Source organism: Episyrphus balteatus, chromosome 4, assembly GCF_945859705.1.
Source record: "Episyrphus balteatus chromosome 4, idEpiBalt1.1, whole genome shotgun sequence".
Taxonomy (NCBI): Eukaryota; Metazoa; Arthropoda; class Insecta; order Diptera; family Syrphidae; genus Episyrphus; species Episyrphus balteatus.
The window spans coordinates 40,878,897-40,894,669 of record NC_079137.1 but is presented as its reverse complement, the minus strand read 5'-3'; the positions used below and the strand labels follow the sequence as shown (position 1 = coordinate 40,894,669).

Genomic DNA, 15,773 nt, shown 5'->3' with positions numbered 1-15,773 from the left:
AGGATATTCAAGTAGTTCGTTTTGGAGTAAAGCGTTCTTTTTCCAGTCGAGGGTGATTTTTGAATTCTTGTTTCGCTATAAGACGAGTATACCTACGAATGAAATTTTTGGGAGGATTTGTCGCTAAGCTTTGCGTGGTGTTCGTTAAATATTGTGCAGAGATATTTGTCTTCATCGTCAAAGAAAAAAAACTTTTAAGACTTTTTGTTATTTAAAGTCAAAATTCTTATAAGAAATTACATTGAAATTGAAGATTAAATAAATATGTGTGGGATAGGAACACTTGATTAAAAAATATAAGTTGAAAAATTTAGCTTCAAACCCACGTGATGTAAGAATCACGTAACTACCTATGACAGAATTCTTTGTTCTCTGTATCTATCTTGTATTTTTCACTAAGGACATGTTTAAGATAAATAAATTTTTACATTACAATATAGAAATACATTTTTCAATCGAAATTTTGAAAACGCATGAGATAAGAAAAACTTAAAAAAATATAAGTTGTATGGAACCCAAAATGTGAAAAATAAAAATATATAAAAAATAGAGCTCCTAGAAAAAGAAACAGTGTGATTTTGAGGCTTAGTGGATCTAAATACCTTAGGTTTGATAGCAAAATGTAAACAAACAGTTATAATAAGCATAACTTTAAAAGTAGTACAAAATTACCCCCAAAATGTGAAAAACTAAAATAGTTAAAAAAATAAGAAATAAATTTTTCTGAAAAGTTATAAACTCTATAAATAAGCAAAATTTCAAAATTTGTATGAACATGCCCCCAAATATGAAAAATTAAATAAAAACTAGAGCTGCTAGATGAAACCGACTATAATTTTTGAGCTTACACAACCCCAATCCATAGGATTTGTTATAAATCTTTTTGGAAAATTTAAAAAATTAAAAATTGTTGGCCAGTGGTTCTTTGGTTCTATTTAGAGTCAAACATCATTTGGACTGTCATTTCTAGACGAAAAGTCATGAAATTTGGCAAATAAGACAATAAGTTAAATTTGCTAGCTTATAGAAAATTAAAAACAAAAATCCAAAAGGTGTCATATTAAAATGTTCGAAAATCATTACAAGTGCCGTTATACTTTTCGTATAGATTTGAGATCAGAAAACTCGAAAATCTTATCTAAAAAAACATTTATGGATAAGTTTTCGAGATATCATTTTTCAAAGTATTTTGTCGTTGTTTTTTCCAGCCTGCCTAGTATTCGGGCTATATCTTTGAGTAATAAACAACTAAATTGAACAGAAAAGCCGGCGACTGAAAGCTAAGTAAATAAGCAACAAACGCTAGGACAACTTTTCTGGGTCACTCCAGATGTTTAAGTGCAATGTACTAAAACATTTTTAAAAAATCGAGTTTTTAAAGAAAATTTCTCACGGAAGTGACCGTTTTGGGGGTAAACAAAAATCAAAAACCTTATTGGACCGTATTTAGTTTTGATTAGTTTAGTTGTAATATAAATCAGAAATAAAATTAAAACAAAATTATTTTTGGTTTAATTTTTTTTTTATATTTTCTTTTGAGAAAAGAAACAAAATCGTTTTCCATTGGTTTCACTCAAGGATTCACTCATTCTGAAATCCAATAAAACACTTCGAATCGCCTCTACTCAATTCTGAAATTTTGTATTCAAATATTTTGTTTTGCTTCTCGACTAGGAAATATGGTTTGACGTTTAATTATTTAAATATTAGTGATTCTGTTTTGAAATCAAGAAGAGAATTTCTTTTTTGAGAAGCGTTCTGCCTGTCGTGCGAATAAAATACTTTCCAGAAGTCTTCTGAATGATTCCGGACGTTTCCAGAGACCCAGAGGTAATCGCAAACGACATGAATGTTGTTTGGAAATTTCGTTTTAATAAGTTGATTGTTTTTGCTATAAAATGGCATACCAAGAAACTTTTATTTATTTTTTTTTTTCAAAAAAATTACAAAAACGATTTAAATTTTTTTTTTCGAAAAATGCATTTTCATAAAATATGTAAATTAAATAGCATGTCGACGGTTAAACTTCATAACCTCGTAAGTCATTTTTGACTTTTTTTTTAAATCGAAAGAAAGCTATTAAAACAATTTTTAAAAAATGAAACAAATAAAAAATAGTTGATTTGAGTTTTAAAAAAAACAATTTTTTTATTTCTTTCATTTTTTTAAAAATGTTTTAAGAAGTTTTTTTTCGAAAAAAAAGTCAAAAATGACTTACGAGGTTATGAAAATTAGCATTAGTATTAAGAAAAATGAAGTATAACTTTGACTGCCCGTAGGGCCAGTAAGTTAGTTGTAAGTAATTGATAAGAAGGCTAGTTTTTATGAATTTTTGTCTAGCTTTAAGACAGTTTTAAGATGATGAAAAATAAAAATGAATTTAAAATTGAAAAACAAAAAACACCCATTAATTATATGAACGTATGTAGAACAAGAATGTCATCGTTAATCGTTTCAAAATCAACGGAAACGCGTGTGTTTATTTTTTTTTAAAATATTATTATCAAAGCAGTTAAATACCCACTTTATCATCAAATGGTTCCATTATATTAATATCTAATTAATCACTCAATAAAAGTAACTAAAAAAATTTGACATGGAAATCAATTGAAAATTTATCACTTAAAATCTGTGAAAGTTTTTTTCGTACACTTTAATGGTTGAAATAGTTAATTGTAATTGTCATCAAACAATTGACGAGAATCACGTGCGAATTTGTTGCTGCAGAATTACCCATTTAATGTGTTACACTTTAGAAGAGTTTCAGTGACAAACAATGCAGCAAAAATATTCGGTCGCGATTTGTATAAATATCATCAACGGATTCATTTGCTACATTAGTTTACGATATGAAATATTTCATTCTTGTTATCCTTGCTGCTATCTGTGGTACTGCTTTGGTAAGAACATTTCCATATACCTTATAGGTTGTTTAAAAAAATCTAAAACAATTATTTTTATTTTGTTTTTCAAGTGTGGAAAAGCCGAATGGAGAGCATTCAAAATGGAATGTTCTGAAAAACATAATATCCAGCTTGAGGATGCAAAAAATGCAGTTCATGGCAAAACGTTGGAAGCCGATGTTACTCATGAATTGAAGTGTTACTTTTTGTGCATGGGCGAAAAGCAAAAATTAATAAAAGATGGCACATTCCAGGCTCTAGCTTTTACCGAAGCTTTAGCAAGTAATCCCGATAAAGAATTGGTAGCAAAAGCAGCAACTGAATGCAGTGTTAAGGGAACGGATAATTGTGATACTGGTTATAAAGTGGCTAAATGCATTGCTAAAAACAAGTTGAAAAAACACCTTATGTAAAAATTTAGAGATATGAATCTAACCTTTAAAAACATAAATATATTTTAACTAAAAGCAAGTAAATACAAAATTTTTATAATATTTTTTGTTTTTATCGGAATGTTTTTATCGGAAATATCGGCAACCAAAAAAATGCATGTCCTGACTAAACCCCTGTTAATAGAAAGATGTTTTATACCTTTGTGATAACGGTGTATAATGCAGACAAGATCCACATCAAACTTCAGGTTATTCTAGTGCGACATCAAAAGAAAGGTCTCTACAAGCTCCTATCAATAAATGAAACTGAGGAGTTCTTGGAGGTTGTTGAATAATGCTGATACATTTTCTTATTGGTCAGATATTTTTTCAAGGATGTTCCATTTTTCTTGCCCTTCCTTGTTTTTGGCTTTGAAGTCAGTTTTCTTCGAAAAGTGTGCGTAATAAACGTAGATATTGTTTTATTACTTAAGAATTATTCCTATTTTCGTGATAAATTATTCAAACGCAGCTACAAAGGATAACATTTTTTCAAAAAATTAACACCCTAACAATATTTCTAACATTAGTTTTAACAGAGAAATTAGCTTAAACTTGCGTTTGGTAACTTGTTTTATGTTTATATTAAAAAAAAATAAGACAATTGAATATTGAAAATTAAATCAGTAGGTACTTAATTCCATACAATTTTGAAAAAAATTTGTCGAAATTAAAAACAAAAATGTCAAAATTTTGACTTTGAAAATTAATTTTACAAAAAAAAATTTCATAAAACAGCTTTATTTAAATACAAGATAAAGGACACCCATTCTGCTTTTTAAAGAAAGTAAAGCACGTTACTGTAGGTATACCTATTCGTTTATTTGATTTTTTTTCCAAATTAAGTCAATTAAAAAAAAAACAAAAATGCCCCTCCTGACTATACGATTTTTACCTGCGATATAGGTAGGTACTATATATCAAGTTATGCATTCTCACAAAAAAAATAAATTGCACGACTGGGGTAGCACGTACTTGCTCTTAGAGTTAAAGTTGCTTAAATTTTCAAGACTTTTTATATTAAATTTGGAAAAAAAAAAATAAAATTCGTTTAAAAAAAAAATAAAATCTGAAATTGAATTGCCCTCCAAAACAAGTATGCAGTTTTGATTGATATATTAACATGCATTTTCAGAAAAAAAATTTTCAAAATCGTTAGAGCCGTTTTTTAAAAAACAAATTTTTTATAAATAATTTTTTGGATAAAAAGTTTAAAAATAAAATTGGTATGCCATTTTGTAGAAATCACTAATCAACATCTAAAAACAAAATTTCAAAAAAATTCAATGTCCCGTTTTCGAAAATTTGATTTTTCAAAAAAAAATTTTCAAATTTTTTTTAAAAATCCAAAAATTATTTTTTTAAAAATTTTATTTTTGGTTTATATTTAAATTATATAAGTGCTTCTTCACAAAAAGTTTCGTTGAAATCGAATAAACAGTTTCCGAAATAATCGGATTTGAAAAAAACGGTTCTATGGCAGGTACCGTTAATAATGATTTTCAAAATTTTTTTTTTCATTGGAAGATAGACCTTAGCTTAAAACTAACATTTTAATTTTTTAAACAAAACCGTTAGAGCCGTTTTTGAGATATTTCAATTTTACTAAAATCGGTATATGACAAGTACCGTTATTTTTTGTTCAAAAAAATTAATTCCAAAAACCCCTCTGGAGAGTCGCCAAATAACGCTACATACCAAGTTTGACATTAATCGGTCCATCCGTTTAGGCTGTAGCTCCTTATACAGACAGACAGACAGACAGACAGACTGACAGACTGACAGACTGACAGACTGACAGACTGACAGACTGACAGACTGACAGACTGACAGACTGACAGACTGACAGACTGACAGACTGACAGACTGACAGACTGACAGACTGACAGACTGACAGACTGACAGACTGACAGACTGAGAGACTGACAGACTGACAGACTGACAGACTGACAGACTGACAGACTGACAGACTGAGAGACTGACAGACTGACAGACTGACAGACTGACAGACTGACAGACTGACAGACTGACAGACTGACAGACTGAGAGACTGACAGACTGACAGACTGACTGACTGACAGACTGACAGACTGACAGACTGACAGACTGACAGACTGACAGACTGACAGACTGACAGACTGACAGACTGACAGACTGACAGACTGACAGACTGACAGACTGACAGACTGACAGACTGACAGACTGACAGACTGACAGACTGACAGACTGACAGACTGACAGACTGACAGACTGACAGACTGACAGACAGACAGACAGACAGACGGACTTCCGGGACCCACTTTTTTGGAATTGTCTACCATCGTAATGTCATGGAAAAATGTTATCTCAACTTTTTTTTTTTGTACGAATGCATAACTTGATATATAGTACCTATATCGCAAGTAAAAAAGTTGAGATAACATTTTTCCATGACATTACGATGGTAGAGAATGCCAAAGTGGGTCCCGGAAGTCCGTCTATCTGTCTATCTGTCTATCTGTCTATCTGTTTGTCTGTATAAGGAGCTACAGCCTAAACGGATGGACCGATTGACTTTAAACTTGGTATGTAGCATTTTTTAGGGACTCTCCAGAGCAATTTTTGGAATTAATTTGTTTGGACAAAAAATAACGGTACTTGTCATATATCGATTTTAGTAAAGTTGAAATTGCTCAAAAACGGCTTTTTTTGAAATTTTGTATGTAGATGTTGATTATTGATTTCTAAAAAATGGCATACCAATTTTCTTTTAAAACTTTTTTCCAAAAAATTATTTATAAAAAATTAGTTTTTTTAAAAAACGGCTGTAACGATTTTGAAAATTTTTTTTCTAAAAATGCATATTAACATATTAATTATAACTACTTGCAATTCAATTTCAGATTTTATTTTATTTTTTTCTTAAGAGCCAATTTTTCAATCTTCTAATAAACAGTCAGTTAACTGTTCGACGAATAAAGTTATTAGGCTCATAAACAATCAGATAAAAACATTGAATTTTTAAATCAAGAATAATTTATTCTACAGAATAACAAAAAAAAAATTGTCAAATTCAAAAATATTTAAAATTAAACGTCATTTTTATACATGATTGTTTTTGTTTTCTTGTTTTCCACTGTATTTTTTTTCAAAATTCTTTCAAAACAGCTTTGACAACTGACACAATATTTTTATTGAGATTATTCCTTAGAATAATTTTATTCGTCTCTGAAAGAAGCAGATAGATTTATTCTTAGGAATAAGCTATATCTGCCTGTTGAAAAATTGATTTTTTCTCTATCCTTAGGAATAAGTACTAACTGACTGTTTAACTGACTATTGAAAAATTGGCCCTAAGTCGAATTTTATTTTTTTTTCCAAATTTCTATATAAAAAGTCTTAAAAATTTAAGCAACTTTAAATCTAAGAGCAAGTTAGTGGGACCCAGTCGTGTATTTTATTTTTCTTGTTTTGACCCAACCTACACGCTCAAGCTTTTTGACACGCTTTTCTTGAATAACACTGTATAATATATAAAAATATGTTTCCATATTTTTGTGTGTTTGTCACACATTTTGATAGTATTTAACTCATGTTGCTCACACCAATTTATTTTTATCCAACTCCCCAAGACCTTTCTATTTATACGTCTTAAAACATTCTTAAGATGACTTAACTTAAAAAAAGGAACAACAACAGATTTTTGAACTTTTCGACATTTAAAATTGTCTATCAGTGTGTTTGTCACAGAATTTTTGCCTGACTTTTTGCGCTGAGACTTTTGGATGTAGCAAATGGCGTCAAAAGGTAAATTATATAAATAGCATTATGTAACAAATGGTGTCAAAAAATAGTTAACTTTTTTCATTTTTTTTTACACTTTGGGTCGAATTTTATCCATGTTGGTGCCAGACAAAATGATTCTTGTCTTAATCTTCATGGGCTTTCATTTATGCCTTACAATATTCTTTAGATGACTTGATTCATTATGTCGTTTGCTCTTAGACTATAAAATTGAATAGTAAATAAGTATTTTAAAATGAGTACAAAAATTTTCGTCAAAAGTAATTAATTCGCTCACGAAAAAGGCAGCAAAAAAAATGAAGTTTTGTTCCCCCCAGAAAAAATGTGACCCTCCTAAAAATTAAAACAGCTCTATTATAAATCACTCAAACTACAGCGACAGAATTAAAAAAAAAATTAACATGACCCAAACACGAAAATCAATTGCATTTTATCACTTAAAATCCATGTTTTCTTTTTTTGTTAAACGATTTAATTGTTGCAAAATAAAATTGCCAATTGTGATCAAACAATTGACCCGAATCATGTGTCAATTAGTTGATGCACAATTAGCTACTTACACAATTTTTTTTTTTTTTTGTTAGGTATAGTTTAATCAAATCACGGTGGAGGAGATTATCGGACTTGCTTTGAAAACTGAGTGGTATAAATATCAATCACAGATTCCTTTGATATATCATTTATCGTTAACTATTGCAAACAAACATGAAATACCTTATTGTTGTAATCCTTGCTGCTATCTGTGGTTCAGCTTTGGTAAGAGTGTTTTATATTTTTTTTAAAAAGATGACTTTAAAATGTACAAACTTATTTTTTCAAGTGCGGAATGGCAGATTGGCAAGAAAACCAAAAACAATGTTGTGATAAACATAATGTCAAGCTTAAGGATGCTATTGATGCAGTTCATGGTAGGACGAAAGAAGCCGATTTAACTCCTGATATGAAATGCTTTTTCTTGTGCATGGGTGAAAAGCAAAATATTATCAAAGATGGCATATTCCAGGCACAAGTTTTTAAGGATGCTCTATCAGGTATTGCCGATAAGGATATGGTAGCAAAAGTTACAGAAGAATGCAATATTAAAGGAACAGATGACTGCGATACTGGTTACAAGGTGGCAACTTGCATGGCTAGAAATAATGTTAAGAAACAAATGTAAGAAATAAGTCAAGACTGACTTAGTAACCTTATAAATAATACAAACATAATTTTGTGGTTTGGTGGGAAAGAATATAAGCGATTTTTTTATTTCATCGAGTTCGGAACCAATTTTGAAGTTTTCAAAACAACAAAAGTTGAGCTAACACGTGAAAAATCTTCCAATTTTTTTTTTTGCAAATTGTCAGGTCTGCCAATATTGATAGATCTCCTACTTGTATATATACTTGGCTTTAAACTTAGTTCGTTTAGTTTTGAAAGCTTTTTTTTTTGCTTAAGTTTGTCTTCACTACAATTTTTGTATATCAAACAGGGAATGGGATCGAATTCCTTCCTCTCAAAACCTCTAAGAAAAGCTTCATTTCTTTTTTCCTTCATTTAAGTAATGCCATTTTTCTCCTCTTTCCCTATTTCGTAGAATACGAGTCCTGAAGAAATTGACGATCGATAAAAAAATAATAATACAAAAAAAAAAAAAACAAAGAAACATAAATTTGAAATTCCTTTTGGGAATAATAATAAAGACACGAAAGTCAAGTCACTGTGAATGAACGCGGTTTTGAAGGTTTCAACTCCTATACCTTGAAAAAAAAAGAAACATTCACAAATATTTTTCGAAAGAACGACGAAGGATAATAGTAAAGTTTTTTTTTTTTTTGTTTTATTATTTTGCTAAAGGTTAACAAAACACATAAAGAACAGAGATTTCTGGAATGAGAATGAGAATATCCTGTTCCCTCTTCGACATTTTGATTTTCTCTCTGTTCCTTAATCCATTCTCCACAGTTGAGAAGGTTTATTCATTTCGTTCATTTCAGAGCTATCACCCCTTTACCCTTTTGGATTTTGTTTTATAATTATTAAATATGTATTTGTTTATTTTTACTATGTATATTTCTGTTTCCTTTTGTTATTTAACGTTTGCTTCATTTCAAAATTATAAAAGAAAAAAAAAAAAACAAAATACCAAGCCCAACTGTAGAAAGCCTATACTAACTTTTTTTTGTTGAATCAGTGAAAAAAAGGGGACGATATTGTTGATGTAGGTGGTAGTAAGAGAGAATTAAAAAAAAGTAAATGTCGATGCATTTTTATTTGACTTCCCTTTTTGTGCCTTTCCGTCATATCCTTGCATCGAATTGCTTTCTGAACTTTTTTTTGTGTTTTTTTTTTTTTTTTTTTTTTATTTTGCAATCAAACATCCCCAGGGCAGAAAATATGATAAATCCACACAATGAAACAGTAGGCTCCTGCGATAGGCAAAGGTGAAAATGTGTTCGGATCTAGGGGTGATTGTCGAAATGATATGTAAAGTTCACTAAGAATAAATCTATCGCTAAAACGATAAATTAAATGTGGAAGTTATAACGGTTCTAAAACCTGCCAAAGCATAACACATGGAAAATAAATGGACCTCTGGGTCGCATAAACTTATTCTTATAATTCAAAGAAACTACACATAATTATGTTATCTTAACATAGGATATTAAAGCTTTTAGTTAAGATATAAAAAAAAGAAAATACACAAAATAAAAAAGAGAGAAAAACTTGTTAAACATTTTTGAAAATTAATGCAAATTTTATACTTGAAAATTGATAAGAAATATCTGTTTGTGAATTGTGAATAAAATTGGTCTTGCCATTAAGCAAGAGATCATGCAAAAAAGATGACAACTTGCAAAAAAAAAAAAAAACGACAAGGCAACATTTCCAGTCACTGGCGGATCCAGGGGGGGGGGGGGCACGTGCCCCCCCCAGAACTGGTTTATACTTAAAGCAAATCAAATTATAAGAGTTGTTAAAATATATGAATAATTACAGAAAGAACTTGGGTGAAACTCTTGTCTATTTCTGGCTGAAAATGCGAATTTTATTGTTCTTTGCATCCCTTTCCCATGAAAAGCTCCACCTCACAAATAAATAAACGACTATTTGTTGATGGGTAAACACGTATGTTTTTCGATTTAAAAAAAAGTGAATTTTCTAAGTGTTTTTTTTTTAACTTCAAAGTTATTTTGGTGAAAGATTTTGATATGGACATCGACAATCAAGGTATGAATGGTATTCTAAAAAAAAATTAAATATATATGCTACTCTATTTTTTCATACGGAGGGATTGAAGTTCACACCTAAAAAATTTGCACTTTTTTCGTTGTTTTTTTTTTAACATTAGTGTTTTTAAAATAGCGCAACACTCCACAACATTGCCTATATATTATTGAACTGCTGGATATGTAGAACAAACTTGCATTTCAGAAAATTGCCCAAAATTGGACCCCGAAAATAAAGACCCCTTGAAAAAAAACTCCTCAAAAGCGACCCTTACTTATAGATTTTTATAAACATTATGTTATTGAGAAAATTTCTCCAGGGATTCCTTTAAAAATATGTAAAAAAAATAGTGTTCCAAATTTCAAAAGAATCGGTGCATTAGTTTTGAAGTTATGAGGGGCACCGGCTTTGAAAACATTAGTTGTGGGGAGAACGATTTAAAGTTATGAACTCTGGACTAAAACGTTCGTAAGCCAAGTATTTCAATACCCATAACTTGGTAAATTTGGCTCTAATAGACCTACAATTTGAACACAATATTCTTGAGATATACAAAAATTTTAATGCAAATAAAAAAAAAAAAAAAAAACTGGGTTTCCCGGGGAAAAAGTATGTTTTTTTTTGTTTTTCTTTTAGAACTTTAATATTTATTAGAATGAAAATTTGAGTATTTGACTAAAAACTACTAGGTCATTAAATAATGGTATAAATATGTCCATGATATTGCAAAATTTTATACAAAATCAATTAAAAAACGTAAACATTTTTTTTTCTAAATTTTATCACAACTTAACAACTTAAGTCAAAAAATAAAATAAGGAATAGATTAGGTACTAACTTTAATATAGCACAGGATTGTACATGCATTTTATGATTTTTTATATTCTTTTTCAGGAGATAAGTAGGTAAGCACTTAAGTGGCTTTTACTGTAACAAGAAAATGAAAATTTTTCCTTCCGAATAACTTTTTTGTCATTTGGTACATATTTGATGCAGAAAATGTGCCAAAATATTTTTAGCCAGGTTTTAGACCAAAATACCGCACTGTGCGTCGTTAGAATACGCTGCTTGTCAGTCAGTCGTCATTTTATTTCTAACTGTTATTGCTGATTTTTTTGCCAATCCATCCCTGAAACCCCCCCCCCCCAGAAAAAAATCCTGGATCCGCCCCTGTTTCCAGTATCGGAATTCTGGCTAAAAAGCAGTTTAAATCACTTGAACTGTTATGCAAATCAAATTTAATCGAAATCTTTCGAGATAGTTGCAATACCTTGGACAATATTGTATGGGATGCACCACTTAAAAATCATTTAAACAAATCTATTCATCCATTTAGGCCCTTTGTCGATGTACAGATAAATATACGTAGAACAGAAGAGACGCGAAGAATGTTAAGATATATTGAATCAGGCATGATTTCAGATATTTTTTGAGATTCTCAAACTGTGATTTAGTCTTTTCGATTATCGTTTTTAAAATTACGGAATGACCCCCCAGTGCCCAGTCTAATAGCATAGCATCGATTTTTACTTGCGATATAGGTACTACAGGCCAAGTTTAGGATTCGTAAAAAAAATCGAACTCGTGATACCTAACAATTTTACATGACATTACGATGATGTCAAAAAAGTGGGTCCGGCAATTCTGTCTGTCTCTCTGTCTGTCTGTACGTCTGTGTGTACCTCGAGCTACAGCCTAAACTAATGTAGCGATTTTCTTCAAACATGGTAGTTAACAGTTTTGTCCTAGAGAACAAAATGAATTTTTCGTAAACGACAAAGCAGATTTCGACCAAAATTTTAAAACAATCGTTATATAAAAAATTTTAAATTTTTTTCAAAAAACACATTTTTGGTTTTATTAAAAATTATTTCAAAATTTTTGTTTGAAAAATCGATTTTTTGAAAACAGTTTGATGAATGTTATCGAAATTTCGTTTTTATGCGTTGAATAATATTTTCTTAAAAATATCATACCAACTTTTGGTTTGAGAAATGTTAGAACATTTTGATATATAAAAAATTATTTTTTTTTAAAACGACTCTAACGATTTTAGAAATTTTTTCTCTAAAAATTCTTTTTTTATGTAAGAAACCGAATTTTATACTTGGTTTTGTATAAAAGATCATTTAAAACGGTGTTTAATTAACTATAAAAACAGATTTTATTCTTTTACACTACTTATTAAATTCCTAAAAAATATCAAATTTTAAATTTTCCCTAATTTTGTTAATGTTAAGTTAATGATTTTTAGTTTCTTTGGTTTTGAGTCATTCATTGTTTCATTGATTAATTCTGTTTTGTTTTAACTTTAAACAAAAAATACTTACAGACTTACAGAATTTAAATGAACAAAAAAAATCTGTGAAAACATCACTTAACTAGTTGTTTTTTATGAAAGAAAAAACAATTCATGAAAAACTTTACCACGTCACAACTTAATTCACTTGATAAATTAAAAAAAAAGTTAATTACTAGGCATGAGCACCTAGCTAGAACAGCATCTGAGCAAAAACTTTGAGCCTGTTGAGCGCCCACTTACACTTCACCTATAAAAAGCTGAAATTTCACGTGAGTAATACAAAACACATATGCAACCAATTTTTGAGTGGGGAAGAACGAAAATGTTAAAACCAAAAAATTGGACCACCCTAATGTACATATAAATTTGAATTCCAAAAATCGGATTGATAGAATTTTGAGTACAGAGAGTAATAAAAAAGCAGAGTATTAAAATAGAGAATTATTTTCGTATAAAATTTTGTCACAGAACAATTCTTAAATTATAGTTCACTCTTCAAGAATTACCCAAACAAATCAAAACTTCGTGAGATACCTATACAGGGTGTCCCAAAAGTTAACGTCGAAACGATAACGGTGGATAGGGTAGGTGGTGGCAGTTTTTAGAAAAATAATCAAAAAAATCGCAGCCATATATTTTGTGAGTTATGGGCATTTGAAAAAAAGTCGAAAAAATGGTCACCCTGTGACGGTTTTTCATGTGCCGTGACTACAAATCTTAATTTTTCTCATTTTTTTCTTTTGTTACGGAACCTTGAATAACCTTGCTACCAAATGCATTCAAAAATTTTAACTCAGCTGCATCAGTTTTAAAGCAAATATTAATTTTTGGCCCAACTAAGTACTAAACAAATTTACATGACTCTAATTCAATGAACCGTAGTGTAAAAAAAATGCACTACGATGTTTCGGCAAGTTTTCTAAAAGGTGGTATGTTCAATTCTCTTTTCAAAATGGTGTAACATTGTTGAGAATATTCCATAAATAACCGAGATAAAATTTATTTTCTTAAGAAATCCGACTTTTTATAAGGTAATTTTTCCATATTATTTAAGTTTTGTACCCTTTCAGAACCTTTCAGAATACAAAAACTTAAATAATATGGAAAAATTACTTCTCCTTCCAAAATATTAGCAAGAAATATCTATGAAAAAAACTTATATTAATCATTGATTTCAGTAAGACTTACCTACTTACAATTTTTGTCTGTGCACTAATTAATTTAAAAAAAAAATGATTTTAATCGAAAACGAAATATTGTAATTTTCAACTTTCCTTTTAGATGAAAAACTTTGAAATGATATTCATAAGCAAGATGCACATTTTTATTTCTCGAATGTGCTGCATTCCTATTCGTTTAACTGTTTCATTCAACTTCCCATGATCTTTACTTAACGGACACGTTACGACGTTAGCTTGTTGCAAACGATATCCTTCATCCATCAGAATTCCTTTGCTTTTATGCAATATTATTCTTTCTTATGTTGCCATTGCTGTGCTGCTACAGCTATACTGCTGATGCTATACCGCCTCTGTTTCATACTTTGCACCCTTTCTACCCTCTATCTACCTTAACCTCTTTTCAATTTTTAATTTCAATTCAAAAGAGTCTTACTGGCAAACGTGCACTCGAATACAATGTGACAGCTAGAGAATGAGAAGTTATTTTTAACATATACCTGCCTTTTACCTGAAGGATAAACCAGAAGAAAGAAACCATATTCCCGACTGTCCCGAGCCCGAGCCCGAACTCGAGACCTAGCCCAACTCTCTCTTCTTGATCCCTGACTGCTGCTTCGGCCTTCCCTCAATTTTAATAAAGCTTCAAGGTTTACAAAAAGAGAATAACTTAACCACACCGCACCGCACAGGCACCAGGCACACAACCCGACCGCATTTGGTTGGTTAGTCGTATATGATATGATGATGGAATGCATATAAAACAGTGTTATTTTCACGTATTTAACGGTATTTAATTTGAATCCCCTAGGGATATCGTGTGCCGCAACAGAAAAGAGAGGGTCCTTTTTGTTTGGTTCCGTTTTTCATGGAATTCAATTCAAAGCCCCAGCACAAACAATACTGAATAAATCTGAATGAATGAAAAAGGGCTGAAATTAAGCAAAGAACTTCCTCCGAGAACCTTTTTTTTTTGTTGATGTATTTGTGTTTTTTATTTCAATTCACTACTAATACACATGTAAATATTGAAACTTGTCTCACAGACATTACTTCCTTTGTGAACCTTGCAATTGGATATAATTTTCCGCACTTGTTCAACACTTGTAATATTTTCAGCAGCCTTAACTACGTTTTCCTCCAAAAGTTCCCCATCTTTCATATATCCTTTGGCTTCCACGACACAACGGACAAAACATTTGAAAACTGCTGATACATCTTCGGGTCGTATCTTCCCACTTTTGAAGCCAAAAACTGCTTCGGAATCCACATTTTCCTTAACCATGCAGTTTTTGGAAGCGTCAGATAAAGCTGCTTCGGGTGGAGACGGCACCAATTGGGACTGTGAAATAGTTTCAAAAACACTTCAAAATAATATTTTGAATCAAAATATGTTTAACTAAAGTGATGAGGTACTTGCCCATGACAAAATAAAACACGAGACCACAACACAAGCCAACAGCAGGAACTTCATATTGCGAAAAATAATACGCCTAGAGTCGAGTCGGTGAGTTGAATGTGTGGGCTTTTGTAGAGTTTTTGGTGTATGGCGAAAGAGTGACCAAAATAAAAGGCGATATTATGGTGGAAATCAATTAGCGATTAAATGATTCGACCAACCAATTTTTTGGGGGAGTTGAGTGCTATTCAATTTTATGAAATTAGTTCCACAACGATGGATTTTTCATTCGTTCGTTTGGTTTTTTGGTTATATTCAAAACGAAAGAGTAAAGATATGTTGGGGGGGCTGAATTTGAATTCGATTGAGAGTATAGACGAGATTATATTTGATCGAGATTAAATAGTGATTATAATTCAGATTGGTTTATTTGACGCTGATTTCATGCTTGTTAAGTGTTTTAAAATGTTTTTGTGATAATTTTATTTAGCAACGATATAATAAAAGCTGTTAGTTAATTTGATGGAGTTTTGCTTTGCGGTTGGGCATTTTATTGTCACATAAAAT

The 15,773-nt window shown here is 30.5% G+C and overlaps 3 protein-coding genes across 4 annotated transcripts; 2 read left to right on the top strand and 1 right to left on the bottom strand.

Moving 5' to 3' along the window:
- The first annotated feature begins 1,673 nt into the window (after window positions 1–1,673).
- On the top strand, window positions 1,674–3,386 carry LOC129919927 (general odorant-binding protein 56h-like). Of its 2 annotated transcripts, none has more exons than XM_056001036.1 (2): window positions 1,674–1,830; window positions 2,975–3,386. In XM_056001036.1, exons 1-2 carry the CDS (start codon window positions 1,801–1,803, stop codon window positions 3,314–3,316), a joined length of 372 nt encoding a protein of 123 aa, XP_055857011.1. In that variant the 5' UTR covers window positions 1,674–1,800; the 3' UTR covers window positions 3,317–3,386. The 2 variants fall into 2 exon arrangements, with proteins under 2 accessions (XP_055857011.1, XP_055857010.1); XM_056001035.1 differs by lacking the exon at window positions 1,674–1,830 and adding an exon at window positions 2,428–2,900.
- A 4,293-nt stretch (window positions 3,387–7,679) lies between these two features.
- Window positions 7,680–8,330, top strand: LOC129920104 (general odorant-binding protein 56h-like). The gene is made up of 2 exons (XM_056001302.1): window positions 7,680–7,873; window positions 7,938–8,330. The coding sequence occupies exons 1-2, from the start codon at window positions 7,823–7,825 to the stop codon at window positions 8,274–8,276; spliced, it is 390 nt and encodes a 129-aa protein (XP_055857277.1). The 5' UTR covers window positions 7,680–7,822; the 3' UTR covers window positions 8,277–8,330.
- Window positions 8,331–14,801: 6,471 nt separating this feature from the next.
- LOC129919206 (uncharacterized) lies at window positions 14,802–15,281 on the bottom strand. Its single transcript, XM_056000059.1, has 2 exons — window positions 15,228–15,281; window positions 14,802–15,149 (listed from the first exon to the last, which is right to left on the bottom strand). Exons 1-2 carry the CDS (start codon window positions 15,279–15,281, stop codon window positions 14,802–14,804), a joined length of 402 nt encoding a protein of 133 aa, XP_055856034.1.
- Between the last annotated feature and the right edge of the window lie 492 nt (window positions 15,282–15,773).

Bases quoted from the DNA above. Each gene is read 5' to 3' on its own strand.
- LOC129920104 (XM_056001302.1), top strand. From the start codon at position 7,823: ATGAAATACCTTATTGTTGTAATCCTTGCTGCTATCTGTGGTTCAGCT. The intron at 7,874-7,937 runs GTAAGAGTGTTT...TATTTTTTCAAG, and splicing joins CTATCTGTGGTTCAGCTTTG to TGCGGAATGGCAGATTGGCA.
- LOC129919206 (XM_056000059.1), bottom strand. From the start codon at position 15,281: ATGAAGTTCCTGCTGTTGGCTTGTGTTGTGGTCTCGTGTTTTATTTTG. The intron at 15,150-15,227 runs GCAAGTACCTCA...ACTATTTCACAG, and splicing joins CGTGTTTTATTTTGTCATGG to TCCCAATTGGTGCCGTCTCC.
- LOC129919927 (XM_056001035.1), top strand. From the start codon at position 2,850: ATGAAATATTTCATTCTTGTTATCCTTGCTGCTATCTGTGGTACTGCT. The intron at 2,901-2,974 runs GTAAGAACATTT...TTGTTTTTCAAG, and splicing joins CTATCTGTGGTACTGCTTTG to TGTGGAAAAGCCGAATGGAG.